Below are 20173 nucleotides of genomic sequence, written 5' to 3'. Positions count from 1 at the left end.
TCTGCATCATTCAATAATTTGACCATTGTTGTTACTATTGTTTTGTGCCATTGGTGGAGTCCGTTCAGACTCATGGTGACCCTGTATAAGGTTTCTGAGGCTTTCAATTTTCTTGAGAGCACAAAGACTCCTCTTCTCTATGCTCTAGAACAAGTTTCAGAGTCTCTTCTGACATCTATTTTTCTCCATTCTTTCTTTACTGTCTTTTAAAAATGCTTTTGCTTCTTCCTATAGAATGTCCTTCATGTCATCCTACAACTTTTCTGGTCTTTCATCATTAATATCTAATGCATCATATCTGTTCTTGAGATGGTCGCTAAGTTCAGGTGGGATATACTTAAGATCATAATAGCTTTAATCAGCGCCATTACTGCCTTTCCACTCCAACTCCTTCATAATATCACAATTTTGACATCCTTCTCAAAACAAGGCTAATAAAAATTTAAATGATTAAAAAGCAGGCAACAATGTGTGATTCTTAATCAAATCCTGGATTAGACTAAGAGTGATGGTGGCAGAAGGGGAACAGCTAAAAAGGACACTATTGCGATAGCAGGGGAATTTTGACTATGGGTTAAAACAGTAATGTTGCGATGTTAAATTTCTTGAGTGTAATAATTATATTGTGGTTAATCAAGAAATCAAAATTTTCTTAGGACGTACTGAACTGTTTGGGGTGAAATGTTATGGTATTTGAAATATTCTCTCAAATGGCTCAGCAAAAGATGAATGTGTGTATATGTGTGTGTAGATACAGAGAGACAAAAAGCAAATATGGTACAATATTAGTAACTGGTGAATTTCTGTGACCAATTATTTGAAGTTTTTCTTCCTACTTTGGGGGAAAATCTATAGACAAACAAAAGCCTAACAAAACAACTGCAGGGCACAAGGAAGAAAGTAAAAGGTCAGAGATAAGCCACAGATCAGAAATTAGGTCTTAAGTAATTTCAAGATCAATACATACTAAGAGAATGAAAAAAAGTTCAGAATTTATATGATTTTTTAATTTGTTCACTTGGCCAGAGAATAAATGTGTTAAATTTCCAATGAAAACTAGCTTTGTGTATAATTACTTTAAATATCTCATAAATTAAGTCATAAATTACTTTAAACATCTCATAAAATAAGCCAAAGGTTTATACGCATACTTGGAAAATGTCTCTTCATTCTGATGCTTGTAACATTGCACAGGACTTAGCCAAAATAATACTTTTAACTTAAAATTTCTGAGGATTCACAAGTACTTTTTAACATTTACTTAAAAAAAAAAAAGACTTCATTTGGACCACCTGCTTTTTAATTTAATTTAGTTGGTTGTTGTTGTTGTTATGTGCCGTGGAGTCGGTTCTGACTCATAGCAACCCTGCATGTGATTTCCGAGGACTGGCTGGTACGTTTGAACCACAAACCTCATGGTTTAATCTGGCCATGCAGTCCAGTGCTTATCCTACAGAAACACACCAGGACTCCAATCATGTTTATAATGGCTTATTTGTCTGAGATCTTCCTGACACTAATGCACAAAAAGAGAGAAAAATGGCAATTTTCTAATTGCCAAATATTACCTAGATCATCTGGTGTCTGAAGAACAGAGTGGTGAAGCTTCTCATCAAGCTGTAGATCTTTATGTTCCATATGATCTATATGCAGTGTAGAAGGGGACGGTGTCTGTGATCTGGATCCCAAAGCTGAATGGACTGGGGAAGCACTTTCAGAACCTGTAAATATATTTATAATTTATATAACATCTCTGTAGTATTACTGATATCACTGATTTAGATTTTAATTACTAATAAAAATTTCTAGTGGAATCCTAAACATAGTTACTATTTATATATACTTTTAAAATTCTAAGAAATTGAATTGCACATAAAGACCTACAACAAGTTCTCCATACATATCAAATTTTATTTTTAAAGCTTTTGTGTAAAATTTTATTTTTGAATACCAAAGAGAAGCAAGAAATCTTTTGAAAACCCAGTAGTCTGATGAATAGCTTAAAGTAAACTAGTAATTGGCTAATAGAGAGAAACTCTCTAGGTTCACTGAAGAGCATAATGGTTAGAAATTATTTTTTCAAAAGAATAGCCGCCAGATAAAGAACAAAGTGGAATCCTTCTGAGTCACAGGTTGTGGAGAGATATGCAGTGGATCACAAACCACTGAGAAAATGTCTAGGGCATTTCATTATTTCTACTTTGAATTATACACTATTTAAGGTTTAAAAATCTCTCTCTGTTGTTAAGTGCCATCGAGTCGATTCTGACCCATAGCGACCCTGTATAGGGCTTTCCAAGGAGCAGCTGGTGAGCTTGAACCACTGATGTTGCAGTTCAAATGACTTTGCAGTCTGATGCATTAGCCCACAGCGCCACACCAGGACTCCAATAAAAATCTCTCTAGACCATTTAGTATCAGCAAATTAACACAAATTGTAAATACTCAGTATCCTAAAATTTGTGATGATCTAGAAAAATCTCTCTAGACCATCAAAAATTTTAAGATACTGAGTATTACAATTTACATTACGTTGCCGTTACTAGATGCTGTCCAATCACTACCAACTCACAGAAACCTTATGCACAAAATAACGAAACACTGCCCTGTCCAGTGCCAACCTCACAATGGTTGCTACACTTGAGTCTATTGCTTCTGCCACTGTACCAATCCATCTTGTTGGAGGTCTTTTCTCTTTTTCAATGAACCTCCACTTTACCAAGCATAATAATATCCTTCTCCAGGGACTGATCTCTCCTGTTAATATGCCCAAAGTATGAGAGAGTAAGTAAGTATGGCCATCTTGGCTTCCAAGGAGCATTCTGGGTGTACTTCTACCAACAAAGATTGGTTTGTTCTGCTGGACCATAGGTACTTTTAATATTCTCCTCCTCCAACACCATGACTCAAATACATCAATTCTTCGCTTTCCTTACTCACTGTACAACTTTCACATAGCATTTGAAGCCACTGAAAATTTCATGGCTTCTGTCAGATGCTCCTCAGTCCTCAAACTGACATCTTTGCTCTTGAACACTTTAAAGAGGTCTTCTGCAGCAGATTTGCCCAATGCATTATGTTATTTGATTTATTGACTGCTATTTCCTTGAGTGTTCATGATGGATCTGAGCAAATTGAAGTCTTAGACAACTTCAATCTTTTCACCATCATCTTGATGTTATTGATTGTTCTAGTGATGACGATTTTTGTGTTCTTTACATTGAGATGACACCCAGAACTAAGGTATACTACATCTTTGCCGCTATAGCTGTTTGTGAACTGCCTTTAGCAAAATTTACTTGCATGCATTATTAATGATATTGTACATTGATTTCTGCATTCTGTTGGGTCATCTCTCTTTGGAATAAGCACAAATACAGATTTCTTCCAATCAGCTGGCCAGGCAGTTGTTTTCCAAATTTTTTGGCACAGATGAGTGGCTTCTCAAGTGCTGTATTAATTTGTTAAACAAATTTATTTTTTCCTATCAATTTCTGGAAGTTTGCTCTTTGCCAAACTTGCTCTTTTGCCTTCAGCGCACTTTGGATTTCTTCCTTCAGTATCACTGGCTCTTGATCATATTCTACCTATTGAAATGGTTGGACACTGACCATTTCTTTTTGGTACAGTGACTCTGTGTATTTCTTCCAACTTCTTTTGATGTTTTCTGCATCATTCAATATTTTTGCAGGAGAATCCTTCAATACTGCAAGTCTCGGCTTGAATATTTTCTTCAGTTTCCTCAGTTTGAGAAAAGGTGAGCACATTCTTCCTTTTTGGTTCTTGAACTCAAGATCTTTGCACATTAAAATATTTGACTTTGTCTTCTCGAGCTGCACTTTGAAGTTTTGTATTCAGCTCTTTAACCTCCTTATTTCTTCCATTTGGTTTATCATTTTTCTGCTGGCGAACAAGTTACAGAATATCTTCTGACATCCATTTTGGTCTTTTCCTGTTTTCTTGTCTTCTTAGTGACTTTTGCTTTATTCCTGTATAATGTTCTTAATGTCATTCCAAACTCTTCTAGTCATTGGTCATTAGTACCTAATGCATCAAATCTGTTCTTGAGATGATCTTTAAATTCAGGTGGGATACGTTTAAAGTCATATTTTTGACTCTCATGGATTTGTTTTAATATTCTTCAGCTGCAACCTGAATTTGCATATGAGCAACTGATAGTATGTTTCACAGTGTGCCCCAAGCCTTGTTTTGGTTGATCATATGGAGCTCTTCTTCCACTCTTTTCATAGATGTAGTCTACTTGATATCTGGTAAGGCCCACATGCATAGTTGTCTTTCATGTTGTTTAAAAAAGGTATTTGCAAAGAACAAGTGATTAGTCTTGAAAAATTCTATCGCTTGCAAGTTTTTATCACTAAGGCCATAGTTTCCAATGACTGACTCTTCCTCTTTGTTTCCAACCATCGCATTCCAATAACTAGTAATTACCAATGCATCTTGAATGCATGTTTGATCAATTTCAGATGGAAGAAACTGACAAAATTCTTCAATTTCATCACCACTGGCTTTAGTAGTTCATGGATAAATTTGAATAGTGGTATTAACTGGTCTTTCTTGCACGCAAACTATGTTATCCTATCAGACAGACAGTTTTGTACTTATACACTGATATTTAAATGCTCTTTTTGACAATGAATGCCATGCCATTCTTCTTTTGTCACTTCCAGCATAGTAAACCATGATTGCTAGATTCTAAATGGCCAAACACCAGCATATTTGAGCTCCTGAATGCCTAAGACATTTATCTGTTGCATTTCATTTCTGGGAACATCCAGTTTTCTATACTTTAGTGCATTCCATGTTTCTATCATTTATGAATGTTTGCAACTGTTTCTGCTCATTTTGAGTTGTTCCCCATCAGCAAATGAAGGTCCTTTGCTCCACTAAGTAATTCTGGTAACTGTATATAATGCTATAACCTCTAACAAGCAAACTACAGAACAAGTATTATTACCCTAAAAATGTTCCTTGTGCCCATGTGCAGTAGATTTCCTCCTCTGACCCCTAATCCTACTGATTTGCCTGACACTACAGTTTGCTTTCATATAGCCTCAACTTGCAATACTGAAAGATACTATCGTCAAAATATTGAGTGATGCAGAAAGTATCAAAAGATGGAAGGAATGCAGAGTCACTGTGTCAAAAAGAAATAGTCGATGTTCAACCATTTCAAGAGGTAGCATGTGATCAAGACCCAATGATACTGTAGGACGAAGTTCAAGTTACACTGAAGGCATTGGCAAAGAACAAGGCACCGGGAACTAATGGAATACAAATCAAAATCTTTCAACAAACTGACGCAGCACTGGAGGCACTCACTCTCTATGCCAAGAAATTTGAAAGACAGCTGCCTGGCCAACTGAATTGAAAAGATCCATATCTGTGCCCATTCCAAAGATGACACAACAGAATGCTGAAATCATCAGACAATATTCATTAATATTGCGTGCAAATAAAATCCAAAGATAATACAAAATTCCAAAGCTAATATAAAATTCCAAAGCTAATACAAAAACAGCTGCAACCATACATTGCTAGAGAACTTCCAGAGGTTCAACCTAGATTCAGAAGAGGACATGGAACGAAGGATATCACTGCCTGATATCAGATGGATCTTGGCAGAAAGCTGAGAATACCAGAAAGATGTTTACCTTTGCTTTATTGAACTACACAAAGGCTTTTAATTGTGTGGATTATATGACAAGCTATGGACAACATTGTGGAGAACGAGTACTCCAGAACAATTATTGTGCTTATGAGGAACTGATACATATACCAGGAGATATTCATTCCAACAGAACAAGGGGACAATGAATAGTTTAAAATCAGGATGAGTGTGCATCAGGGCTGTATTCTTTCACCATACTTATTCAGTCTGTACACTGAGCACAAATAATACCAAGATCTGGATTATACGAAGAAGAGTATGGCGCCAGGATTGGAGGAAGATTCATTAATATCTGTAACATGCAGATGATACAACTTTGCTAGCTGAAAGCAAAGAGGGCTTAAAATACTTACTGATGAGTATCAAAGATCACAGTCTTCGGCATGGGTTGCACTTCAATGTAAACAAAACAAAAATCCTTACCACTGGACTAGTAACAGCAAGATAAATGGAGAAAAGATTGACGTTGTCAAAGACTTCATTTTGCTTGGATCCACCAACAACACTCATGGAAACAGTGGTCAATAAATCAAATGATGTACTGCATTGGGCAATTTGCTGCACAAGAGCTCTTTAAAGTGTTGAAGAGCAAAGATGTCAGTTTGAGAACTAAGGTGCGTGTGACCCAAGTCATGGTATTTTCAGTAGCCTCATATGCTTATGAAAGTTGTACAATGAGTAAAGAAGACTGCACAAGAATTGATGCACTGAAGTTACGGTGTTGGAGAAGAATACTGAGTACCATGGACCACCAAAAGAACAAACAAATCTGTGTTAGAAGAAGTACAACCAGGATGCTCCTTAGAAGCCAAGATAACCAGACTTCATTTCTCACACTTCGGATATATTATCAGGAGGGACCAGTTCCTGGAGAAGGACATCATGAGTGGCAAAGTGGTCAGCAAAAAAGATGGAGGTAGACTGGCACAATGGTAGCAGTAAGCATAACAATGATCGTGAGACTGGCAATGGATTCAGACAGTGTTTTGTGCATAGGGTTACTATGGGTCAAAACCTACTCAGTGGCACCTAACCACAACAATATTTAATCTTTTAAAGCAGCTGATTATTAATCCATAGTATGAATATTGGAGCCCTTGTGTGGTGATGTAGAAGTAAGCATAGGACAGCAAGGTCAATTTGAACCACAAGGTCGATAATTCAAACTCCTTAGAAACCCTATATTGAGTCGCTCTGAGTTGGAACCAATTCAACGGCACTTAACACAAGAAGTATGAGCATACTATAAATGGTGCATATTTGAAATGCTTTCACTTTTTAGCTACTAAGAGTAATGTTATTATGAATTTTCACATACAACTATGAATTTTCATATACAACCTTACAATGCAGTACACCTAGAATGGCCATATGGCAAATAAACACTTAACTTTATAAAGTAATGCCATGTTTACCCATAGTGGTCATATCATTTTGTATTCCCACTAGCAATGTGTGACATTTTTCAGTTGAGCTACACCCTCTTCAATAGTTGATATTATCAGTATTTTTAACTTTACTTGTTTTAATATTTGTACAGGAAGACCCCCAGTGAAAGGGATTGGCAGTATCGGTAGCAATGGGCTTAAACATAACAATTGTGAGGATGGCATAGGACTGGGCAGTGTTTCGCTCTATTGTGCATAGAGTCACCATAACTTGGAATTGACTCAAGGACATCTAACAACAACAATAAAAACATAGTGGTATCTCATGTGATTTTTATTTGTACGTCTGTAATTACTAGTAAGTTATCTTCTCACCTACTTTATTTTAAAAGATAACTGCAGTAAAAATGGTTACTATAAAATAAGAATTTTCTCTTATATTTCTCTCTCATTAATTTAAACCCTATGATAATGAAATTATGGGACTAACAAAGTTGGCTCCTGTCCTCTACTCTGTGCCCCATTCATTAATGGGAAAGACTAAAGTCCTTACTTATTCTCTGGAAGAAGGGATGTAGTGAAGAGGAAGCAAGATGATAGGTTCCTGCCTATTTAGTTTTACCTTGGTTCAATTTAATCTGTCTGATGAACTAACTCAAGAGATGCAAAAATCATTGGTCCAGGTTTACAACTTGCAGTCAACGACAAGGGTAAAAAAAAACCCAAACCATCCCACTGATATTTAAGCGAAGTAGATAACCACTATCAAGTGGCATCAAACTTCAGCTGGAACCAAACAAATTTGAATCATGCAGTAAGTAGAAGTCTCAGAACTATGGAACAGTATTTGCTCAGGCTCACTCTAATTACTGAAGTAACCTTGTAATAATGTACACTGGCATTTTGCATAATTGAATTTCCTTGATCTTGTTAAGTGCCATCGATTTGGTTCCAACTCATAGGGACCCTAATGTACAATAGAATGAAACACTGCCCAGCCCTGCCCAGCCCTGTACCATCCTAACAATTGCTGCTGCACTTGAATCCATTGTTACTACCACTGTGCCAATCCATGTCGTTGGGGGTCTCTCTCTTTTTCACCCTCTCGCCTTGATCCTTCCTGTTTATCATATTATAGTGGATGATTTAGTCACATATAATTTCTTAAAAAATATAAATTACTATATAAATACAAAACATTAATTAACATAAAAAATAAGGCTTTCTATTGGGAAGTATGCTTTATATGCTTTTTATAATAAATACATAAAGAGCTCTGGTTACGAATCTGGCTGCTAATCTCACGGTTAGCAGTTCAAAACTACCAGCTGTTTGCAGAAAGATGAGGCTTTCCGCTCCCGTAAAGATTTACAGCCTCGGAAACCTTGTAGAGGGTCACTATGAGTCGGAACCGACTCTACAGCACATAACAACAACATAATAATAAATACATAAAAATCTAGGCTAACTAAACAAAAACAATAAACGTATAGTGCCTCTATACCTCTTTTGGTTGTCTACTTTTAAATCTCTGAAGAAAATGTTCTAGTATATATGTATGTGTGTATGGCAACAGTAGTGAGGTTGGCCCAGGATCGGGCAGTGTTTCGTTTTGCTGTGCACAGGGTCGCTATGGGTCAATACTGACTTGATGGCACCCAACAACAACAAAAACAGCATGCAATTTTGCAATAGGATATTAAAAGTTCACAAAACTCATGAACCTTACTCACATTGACTCTAGGTAAAAAAATTATTGTTTTAATTTCTCTTTTGTCTCCTTCCATTGTTACATAAAGATGAGCAAAAATAATAATAAGTCATACTTATAATCTCTCAAACAAAATTCTAAGCAGATTCATTGGAAGACTTAAAATAAATATTTAAGGAATATATTCAAGTAATTTTACCAGTAACCGTCGCAACTTCTGCAGAGAATGCTTGCTGATTAAGACTGCTTGTTTCAGAATCTATGTGAAGTGTGGTAAGACTAGCCACTTCCTGTTCCTCAGCACTCTGCTGATGGCCAGAGCCTGAATCCACCTCAGCAGAGGTTGCAATTCCAGTATCAGTTCCAAAGCCAAAATCTATAGGAAGAAGAAACGCTTCTATAGTTTAAATCCCAATTAACAAAAGAAATACAACAGACACAGCTACTTCAACAAAATGATCAAACATTATCAATCCCCCTAAATCTATTCTATTTAAAACCCAGACAAGCAAGTGTAAACACTATAAACAACAGCTTGAAGATTACAGTTAAAAACTTAATTTTTAAAGATTCTCCCAACTTATTAACAAAAATGCTGATAAAAGACACTACTGATATCCATATTTTCATATAGTTGGTAATACACTTACTGCTTTTCAAGTACTTGTGAATCTTTGGTGGTAATGGTGGTGTTGTATGCCGCTGTTGAGTCGGTTCCGACTCATAGCAATCTTATATAGGATTTCCAAGAGTGGCTTGATGGGTTTGAACTGCTGACCTTGTGGTTACCAGCCCAGAGTTTACCCTACAGCATTACACAAGGGTTCATTCTTTGGTAGAGGAATATATTATAAAAATGGCATATAATTTAAAAGATGCATTATAAAAATGCATCTTTCTTTTAAATCATATTCCTAGTCTGAGTAAGATAACAGCAGCATATTATGCATGAGGGCAGGATAAATATACTTCTTCAATGCATCTTCAGCTTTACACAAACTTGGTTATCTAAGTTTCTGGTGTTATTTTTTTAACATCCTTTACTGACAGCCAAGTTTATTAGCATCATAGCAGAATAGCTATGTGATTGTTGCTGTTGTTAAGTGCCATTGAGTTGATTCTGATTCACAGCGACCCTGTAAAGGGTTTCCAAGGAGCAGCTGGTGAATCTGAACTGCCAAACCAAACAAGGTGGTTCAAACTGACCTTGTGGTCCAGTGCTTTAACCCAGAGTGCCACACCAGGACTCCAAAATGTGACAGGAATATAATTTCACTGCTATATAGTTGATTCTGACTTTTACAGTGGTTCAAGTGGTTAAGTGCTTGATTGCAAATCAAAAGCTTGGTGGTTTGAACCCACCAGCCACTCTGTATGAGCAGGATGTGGCAATATGCTTCCAAAAGCATTTATATCTTTGGAAACCCTATACAGCAGTTCTACTCAATCCCACAGGTTCACTAGGAGCTGGTAGTAATATAGCACCAAATAATATCACTGATGTCATTTCAACAAGGAACGATTATTTAAAGGAGATTCTGGGACCCAAAAATTCTATTCTAGCTATAAATTTCCAGCAATATTATGTTGTTGTTATGTGCGTTGAGTCGGTTCCAACTCATAGTGACCCTGAATAGTTTCTGAAGAGTCTTGTGGGTTTGAACCACCAACCTTGCAGTTCAAATTGACCTTACAGTCAAGTCTTTATCCTACAGTGCCACACCAGGACTCTCACAATATCATTAAACACATATAAATTCTTCTCATGTTATAATATCTAATACAGTCCACATTTCTCTCTTCCTATTTTGTTTCAATGTCTTTGATTATTTTTAGGTGAGGGTCCAATCAAAGATCACTCGTTGTGTTTAGTTATCAAATTTCTTTAGTCTTTGAACCATAACAGTCCCTCTTGCTTTTTTTAAAATCCCCTTTCCATGACACGATCATTTTTGAAGCATCCAAAACAAAACCAGCTCTCTAACACCGAGTCAATTCCAACTATTAGCAACCCTATCTAGGTTTCTGAAACTGTAAATCTTTATGGGAGCAGACAGCCGCACCTTTCTCCTGTAAGGACAGCTGGTGGGCTTCAACTGCTGGCTTTGCAGTGCACAGCCCAACACTTAACTCACTGTACTACCAGGGCTCTTTCTGACTGTCCAGGTCAGTTTTATAGAATGTCTTACAGTTTGAATTTGCTTGATCATTTCCTCACGATTAGATGCAGGGTAAGCATTTTAAATAGATTTTACCGACCTCTTAGGGGTAGGATTGTTCAAGTGGCATGCTACTTGGACCCACACTCTCAGAGATCATCTAAATGATCCATGGTGAAGCTAGCTTATTCAGGAAAATCAAGGTGTGCCGAAGAAAAGACGAAAATCACCTTGAATATGCACATCTTACTTTGGGACACATCTTCAGGATAAGATATGCCTGCTTGAATTCTTGGGACTTGTCTCTTGATGTATTATTTCCAGGAGTAAAAAAAAACCCTGGTATATCATATGCTGCTGTTGTTGTTAAGTGCCGTTGAGTCATATCTGACCCACAGCGACCCTGTATAGGGTTTCCAAGGAGCCGCTGGTGAGCTTGAACCGCTGACCTTGCAGTTCAAACGGCTTTGTAGTCTAGCGCATTAACTCACAGCACCACACCAGGACTCGGTATATCATATATCATGGCGCAAATGGCAGATGGGACTTATAGTGGGCTTCAAACACTACAAAGGTAGCCTTGTTAAGTGAGGTTAAAAAAAATCTTCAGGAGCAAGGATTGATTTTACTGAACTTGCAGGGAAAAGAAAGATTCAAAGGTCATGAGGGTCATTAGCACCATGTCAGGATAAAGTTAGTTTTCACGGTCTCAGTAACTGAAGTCTAATGCCCAGGTGGTTTGTTTTAAAATTGAATTGTACACAGTGTTTATTCCAATAGGTTGATGTCTCTAGGGGTTGCAAGAAGGGCAGAAACAGGGGTATCTCACACAAAGGAGTATTTTAAGAAAAATAAGCATTTGGTACAATTGATACCAATTCTTAAAGTTTGTAAATCTAAATTTGGAAATGAAAAAGTGAAAGAAACTCGATAGGAAGGTCCTCTGTAAATAATCTGTATTATGTTTTTATATGCAGATCAACTCATAAGCCATGACTATCCTTTATTCTAACATCCTAAATATTTTTCCATTCTACATTTTTGGTATTAAAAGTGACACTCGTTCTATAAATGGATAGTGCTTCTTTTTTAAATGTCTTGAGTTTGGCAAAATTAAGAGGTTTCAACCTGAGGGGATTCCATAAAACTTCATTTGGAATTTCACTAAAAAATGGATAGAAATGGATGGGAGCCCTTGTCCTAAATCATACTGGAGAGGAAGATGACAGCTATGTAATCCATAACTCAGTCTTGAACAGAAAGCAATCAACAAAAGACATATTGCTCAAACTGAAAAAGATACTTGCTGTCAAATTTTCGGCCATCGTATTGGAAAGCACTGAAAGAATCCGAATGACTATCTGAGCTGATGAGATCACTGCTCCCTGCACTTGCAGGAGAAGTCCATTCTGAGGGCACACCAGGATCATCAACAGGGCGCATTTGATTCTGTTTGTTTAGAATATCAGGAAGGTCTTTGGGAATCTCAAGGCTGCCTGGACTACTTCCTCTTCTTGTCATAGTCTAAAAATTCAAGATACATTTTACCATTAACAAGATAAAAAACACACAATAATTTCCATTCTCATTAAGCATCTGAAAACTCTGTATTTCTGAGATAATCATAATACTAAACATTGAGATTTAGGGCCTGGAGTATGAATGCGGTGGGAAATGCTAAAAAATTTATATAACTGTACTGACCTACAGCCTGAATTATTGTTAGTCTGCTTAAAGCAAAAATAGAAATATCAGACGGTACTGAGTCTGACTCTTAAGCTTCAGTAAGATCCAGGGAGTGAATATAAATTAAAGCAATAAGAAGAGTAAAGTATTCAAGCGGGAAAAACAAGCAGTAAACAGAAGAGACAGTGAAAGCAAAGGATGGTGGGATGGAAGAATGAGCAAACATAACATTCTAAAATAATTTTCACCCATTCATGAAAAATATTAAGTAAATTAGAACAAACTAATATAAATAAAATATAGCTATACACCTTCTCTATAGACAAGTGAAAACCTAAATAGAATATGATCATTAAAAAAAAAATCAGTTTCAGACATATCTCCTTAATAAATATGTATTTTCACTACCATCAGACAGTTTCTGACTCATAGCAACCCTATATATAAGACATAGAACTGTTTCACAGTTTTCAAGGCTGTAAAGTTTACAGAAGCAGACTGTCACATCTTTCCCCCCAATTAAGAATTGCTGTTGTTGTTACGTGCTGATGAGTCAGTTCCAACTCATAGCGACCTTGTATAGGGTTTCTGAGGAGCGGCTGGTGGGTTTGAACTGCCTACTTTGTGGTTCAAACCAGCCTGTGGTCCAGTGCATTTTCTTACCGCACCCCACTAGAGATAAAATAGAATTCTGGTATGGTGCTGTAGGACAAATACTGGACTACTAACTGAAAGGTCGGCAATTCAAACCCACCAGCCACTCCTTGGAAATCCTATACAGGGCCATTATGAGGCAGTACTGACTCAACTGCACTTAACAACAAGAAGGAATAAAATAACTTTTTTTTTCCCCATAAGCACAACACTCACTTTTATTGCAATTTATTGCAAAGTTATCTAGAATGATTAAGCAATAAGTACTTGTGGTATCAAAATGATGGAAGATGGGCCAGAAGACCCCTATAGCTATCCTAACTGCTAAGGGCTAGTAGCTAGCCCAAACATGATAGCCAAGAGTGAAAAAAAGGGAGAAGGAAAGAGGAGGGACTAAGGAGATAATCAAAGTCTCTGAGTAGTACAAACCGAAAACTTGGAAGTTGAAAGCTAAAAGAGGTACTACAAAAGAAAGGTGTGTCTATCTGCATTTAAAAATTAGCCACTGAAACCCCTTTGTAGCACAGTTTTACTCTGACACACACAGTATCACCATGAATTGTGGTTGACTCAACAGCAATGGAATACGGTAGCATCTTATACCTATGTAATTAGTCTACAATCTTTCACTATGGTCAAAGCTTGAAACAACCAACAACCTATTGCTATTGACCAATTCTGACTGATAGCAACCTGGTCGGACACAGTAGAACTGCTCCCTAGGATTTCCAAGACTATAGATCTTTACAGAAGCAGACTGCCTCATCTTTCTCCTGAAGAGTAGCTGGTGAGCTTGAACCGACAATGTATCAGTTCACAGCTCAGTGCTTAACCAATGAGTACCAGAGCTCCTTGGTCAAAGCTATAAGCTGCCTTATTTTATGTTCTTGGATAAAAAACCTTGTAAGAAATTTTAAAATCTTAAATTTAATAAAGGATTAGCATTTTGAAGAAGAAAAATTTTTTGTTTGAACAAAAATTTCCCCATATATAGTAGGCACACACAGATGTACATATCCTGTATTTTTCTACCCTCTTCCCTAAAACTGAATAAATAAAACTTACTGAGGCATTACCACTTCGAAGTCGTTCTGCTATAAACTCATCCATCAGATCAGGAACATTAGTGCTGCTGCTGCCAATATCACTATTAAGAGCCGGCAGTTTGGGGCTCATGTCCTCTTTATTGGCTAAAAAGAAATAAATAACTATATAGTGAGTAAAGACTTAACTACATTTTCTAAATTTGAAACAAACAAACAAAAATCAAAATATCTAGGCCATAACAATTATTTGCCAAACATGCATTTACAAATAATCTCCCTCCTCTTAGATTTAATTTTAAGAATTAGTAAATTGATATATATTTTTTTAACTAAGCAGAGGTTAGTCAATCTTCAGTATGACCTTAAACAGCAAGAAAGCTTATAGATAAGCACTAGTTGAAGTTAGGTTAATATTGCCTATAAAGAAACTAGTATATATTTATCTTCCTTATTATCTCTATTCTTCTATTTAAAATCTTAACCACTTAGCATTCTTTTCCCCCCTAAAAACTATTCCCAAGGAATAAATCTCTTGAATATATGCAAATCTAAATGGGGCACAAATGCATCTGAGTTTGAATATTTCTTAAAAAAAGAATAATCACCTATGGATTTTGACATAAATATTGCTTTTTTAAAAAAATTTTTAATCAGTGCTTTAAAAAGTGGTTTTTTCCCCCATAAGTGTTTCTTTTAAAAAAAAGATCACAATGATTATTTTGATCTTTTTATAACTATAATATGCATTATGACTTACATAGTAAGTTTTTACACTTGGGAAACTTAGAAAATAACACGTGATTATTTATTTCACTGTTAGGCTGCTGAAAACATTTCTCTGAAATTAAAAGACAATCAACACCATATATATTCCTAATGAAATTACAAAGCAATTCAAGTTAGGAAACTACACTAGTGAGCAAGCTCATTGTGAAGTTCGATTATCTTTTTATCATAGGTCAGCTTTGCTACGCTATCAAATACTGCCCTCAAGTGGCATTAATGGCTCAATGCAAGATGCTTTATACAGCGTAGTTAATCATGCTAACAAAATCATGTTAAAACAAATAAAATCAAAACCTACCTTACTGCTGAAAGCTAATTTTCTATATATAAAAAACTATTTTAACTTTGAATCAAGGTGAGAAAAACAATTACCATAATCTTATTTTCTTTATTCTGTCCATGGAGGTTCCATATTTAAATTATGATCAACTATCATGAAACCTTTATGCACATCTAAATCTCAGTAAAAAGAATTTAATGATTAAGTCTTTCAAGGATGTAACTCACATTCCATATAAATGAATGCAAAACTGTAAAGTCTATAATATTTGGAAATGGTTTAAACAAAAAGTAACTAAATCCACTTTGAGAATTAAGAAATTAATTCTTCAATGATAGACATTTAACTAAAAATGTTTATGCTGGTAGATTTCTATTATGTTCAGTAATGTCAAAGTAGTGTTCTACCAAGAATAAAGACAAAACCAAACAATGTAGCAGTAAAAATGACTGAACTTAATTAAATATAAAATACGGGCCTAGGAAAGTGTTCCAACTTCTCAATAAACTTAATTTTAATTTCAAGGCTCATGGTGCACAGACTCAGGCTCATGTGGACAGAGACTCAGAAAAATTCATGAGTTAGGTAGCTTTTGAAAGATCATTAAATTTTTCCTCTATTTTCCTCTTTTTTTTTTATCTTGTTCAGCAGCAAAGAGGTTTAACTATTGCCTTACAAGGGAAATTAGTAATTTAAATAAACAATTTATGCTGGGAAAAATACAGCTGGGAAAAGGCGCATGCATAACCAAACAGAGAGAAAGCAGTGACCATCCCAAAGCTTTTTGATTGCTTATAGCTTGCTTCAGTTGCATTAAGCCAAACTGGTGCTGTCTTTCTCCTTTTGCGCTCTGCACACTGTTAGTGCTCACCTGCAGCTTTCCTTCCAAAATAGCCCATTACATGACTGTACAGATCCCTCAGTGGAGCCTCTGGTGGCATTCTGTTCTGCCTCTGTGGGGAAACATTTGCCTTCGGCTTCGAAAGAGCATGTACAACAGTTTTATAAACGCCACCCAGGGAACCCTGCTGTAGTCCTGCCTCATGACTTGATGATTTAAGAGCACTACGATTGCCTAACTGGTTACTTGCGATTCCTTCCTTTTGTAACATGGTGATGGGCATCTCTGTGGATTCTTTCATTGTTTTACTGCTTACTGATGCTGCACTAATTGTATCTAGAGGCCTGTAAACACCAGGTTTGACTAGCTCTGCAACACAATTTGAGCTGGTCTGAGTGTTGCTGGTGCTGCTGGTATTACTATTGGAACTACAACTGCTACTACTACTACTAAAACCACCTAGCTTCCGTAGTCTCATCTTCCATGGAGCCTCTTTGTTTTCCAGAGGATTATAAAACTGAACCGATTCAGTGGATGGTCTAAAAGTAACATGAACGCTATTTCGTTTTTTAGTAGCAATTTTCATGATTTTGGCTCTATGCGTTACTGTTTCTGACAAGCTCCTTTTAGTTGGAGAAAGCTTACTAGTGTTCATAACATGAGGCATTCTGTGGTTAATGGGTGCTTTTAGTGTAACTTTCTTGGCATGCACAGCATGTGGGACAGTGACTTTTTCATTCATTTGCATACCCTTAAGCTTTCCAACTAGTGTTAGATCTACACAAGCATCTAATTCCGTGGCTGTTTGTCTATACAAATATTTCCTTTTTTCTTTATCACAAGGGCTGCCTGAACTAGATTGCGATGACTGTTTATCACTGTTTAGTTGCTTAGGTTTTTCAGAGGTTTGTGTTCGTTGAAAACTGTCTAATTGGCTAGGTGCAATGTTACTCATGAAGACAGCTGAGTTTGGTTCTTTTTGAAACTGTGTGTTTTCAGGAGTTCCAGTAAAAGGAGTGGCATTTTCTGATTTAATTTCCTGGTCTATATATTCTAATTTATCTATGGATGATCTTTCATCCCTATTTATTGCACTAATCACTTCCTGAAAAGTTGCATCTCCACCTATCTCATTTTTACTATGATTCTCCGGGTTTTCCTTAAGATATTCTTTCAGGGAGGAAAGAAGATCGTCATCTCCTTCAAGGTCAATGTATTGGATTTGTTCAAAAGCTGATTCTGCAAGTTCTACTGGACCTATTAAATGACAAAGATGGTCATATATGCTATCACCAACTTCCAGAGAAGACTCTCTACTGTGAGTATCAGTGATGTGGCTTTCAGTGGATCTAGTTATTGAAGAAGCCTCTGTGGAACTCTGCAAGCTTGGCGCATGACGGGATGAACTGTCAATGACAGGAACTGCACCTTTGGCTCGCTCAACAGTGAATGGTTCCAAGATGTCAGAAGTACTGCTACTTCGAGGCAATGGCTGTTCCTCACTCATAGCACCAAAAACTTCATTTCCAGTGTCTTCACTTTGTGAAAAATGTCTGACTCTAGTTGGGCGGGGTAGTATCTGAGCATCATCAATATCTGCAAAAGAGAAAAATTATGTAGACGTGTGGAGACCACATAAAAAGAAAAAAATTATTAATTTCAACCATATGCTAAGTACATGTTTTTAAATTTTTTAATTCTGAGATTTCTTTTTTTGTATAAGCTCAATGAAAGCAAAACTTTAAAAAATGCAAATCTGTTTAAACAACAACAAAAAAAAGATGGGCAGAAGCTTTAGGATGTAGTGTCAATGAATTAGAAAACTACCAGAATACATTTTAAAATGTTAACATGCATAGAAAGACAGTAAGGTGATGAAACATTTGGAAGTGCAGTTAAAGATAGAGCTGTGCCAATAAATCAAGCAATTCAAACTTGTAATTCCATTTTTCCTACCGCTTTATGTTCCAAGCAGGAAAAGTAAGTAACACATAAAGCTGATCTAAATATCGCTTTAGAAAACCCTAGAATTTTCCTAATTGTAGGGTCTCATAAATTTTCCTGCATCCTTCCTGAGCAGGCAAGAGGCATCTTTCTTTAGAAATCTTAACTGTCTTCCTAAAGTTCTCTTTGGCAGAACATTATCTGTTCTACCAAGGAGTATTAGAGTTCACTTCACTACAGTGTTAAAATATATTCCTCCACAACAAGTAAAACACATTATAAAAAATAAATTATACTTTTTGTTTTATTTTGACACAAATACCACTTTCTACAAAGAAACCTTATCTTCCAATCAACGACCCACTCATTAAACAACATATGAATTTTTATAATTCTGTTTAAGGATCTTATGGACTACATATTTCAGAGTCAAAAGGATATTAAAGATTTTCTAATTATACTCTCTCACAGATGAGGATATTGAGCTCCAAAGAAGTTCAATTTACTTTCTCAAATTTATAAACAAAATGTTTGAGAGGCAGGTTTAGTGTTCCATGTTACTGCATTGTTTTCACTGTGCTAAGTATATGCTAAGTACTTAGTGTATGGATTTATTAAATCACAAAATGACACAATATTTACTTTTCAGTATATGCACAAAATCTCAAAGAGGAATTTTACAAGTAAAATATAATGTTTAAGAATTCATCATGGCCGGCCTTTAAATTAGCAGAAATAACTACTACAAAATTCAGAAGCCAACTAAATATAATGATAAAAGACAAAGTCAAAAACCAGATGTTGCTATTTACAAGGTTTATAACACAAAGGTTTTAAGTACAGAACTACAAGTGAATAATATAAATGAGAAAAGTCTGAGGTACCTCAGAATCAGTATGCTTTCAAACGATTCCAGTCTTGAAAACGCAGTAGAGCAGTCCTACTCTGCATATGTGGAGTCATTATGAGTTGGAATTCACTTAACAGTCACTAACAACAATACAAACTATTTTAGGGATCCAAAATACAGATTAAATGAGGCTAGTCCTTCTATTTCATTAATATCATCCTCCTATATATATATAAGGCCCAAAACCACTGCCGTAGTCAATTCCGAATCTTAGCAGCTCTACAGGACAGAGTAGAACTGTCCCATAGCGTTTCCAAAGCTGTATGTCTTTATAGAAATAGACATCTTTCTTTCATGGAACAGATGGTAGATTCAAACCACTGACCTTTTGATTATAAGCCCAGTATTTAACCACTGCACCAACGGGGCTCCTTGTAACATAGCTAATACATGTATTTGTTGCAGCTGTTAAGTGCTTGTTAAGTCAGTTCTAAATCACAGTTATACCATATAAGGTTTCCAAGGCCTTAAATCTTTGTGGGAGCAAAAAGCCTCATCTTTTGCCCACAGAGCAGCTAGTGGACTTGAACCTCTTATCTTGTGGTTCGAAGTCCAGTGCTTATCCTACAGAGCCACCTCACTACCCACCTATATAGTATCTTTGAAAATTAAAAACATTTTTTGTTAATTTGAAGATACGTACTTTAAAAAGTGACATAAGCTTTCTTCCTCATGCATTTCATTTGAAAATTCTTCTAAATGAAATGGAGTCTTGGTGTGTGGTACTGTAGGATAAACACTGAACTGCAAAATCAGTTTGAACTGCAAGGTCAATGGTTCAAATTCACCGGCTACTCCTCAGAAACCCTATAGAGGGTCACTATGAGTCAAAATCGACTTGACAGCATTAAACAAGAACAACACCACCTTCCACAATATTGTACTTATCATATAACAGGAACTTAAATACTGGTAGAAGGAAAGCAGGTTTTTTATATAATAAACTGTCTTTTTGTTGTTGTTAAGTGCTAATAAATCAATTCCAACTCATAGTAACTATTTTGGGTGTCCAAGGAGTGGCTGCCAATGTTGTGGTCAGCAGCCCAGTATTTATTTTACAGCACTACAACAGGATTCCA

At 36.2% G+C, this 20173-nt stretch overlaps 1 protein-coding gene across 4 annotated transcripts in view; it reads right to left on the bottom strand.

The window, feature by feature from the left end:
* Nucleotides 1-20173, bottom strand: part of RALGAPA1 (Ral GTPase activating protein, alpha subunit 1 (catalytic)) — a 261272-nt gene that overhangs the window by 144983 nt on the left and 96116 nt on the right. For 3 of the 4 annotated variants that reach the window (XM_006835339.1, XM_006835340.1, XM_006835338.1), the window contains 5 exons: nt 17669-17836; nt 14353-14477; nt 12255-12471; nt 8988-9164; nt 1569-1721 (listed from right to left, as the gene is read on the bottom strand). In XM_006835339.1, the coding sequence (XP_006835402.1) occupies nt 1569-1721; nt 8988-9164; nt 12255-12471; nt 14353-14477; nt 17669-17836 (840 nt within the window). Of the gene's footprint in view, nt 1-1568; nt 1722-8987; nt 9165-12254; nt 12472-14352; nt 14478-16270; nt 16353-17668; nt 17837-20173 lie in introns of all 4 variants that reach the window. The other variant, XM_006835341.1, reaches the window with a different exon arrangement.

This window comes from Chrysochloris asiatica, unplaced genomic scaffold (genome assembly GCF_000296735.1).
Source record: "Chrysochloris asiatica unplaced genomic scaffold, ChrAsi1.0 scaffold00017, whole genome shotgun sequence".
NCBI lineage: Eukaryota > Metazoa > Chordata > Mammalia > Afrosoricida > Chrysochloridae > Chrysochloris > Chrysochloris asiatica.
This window is presented reverse-complemented; position numbering and strand designations above follow the sequence as displayed.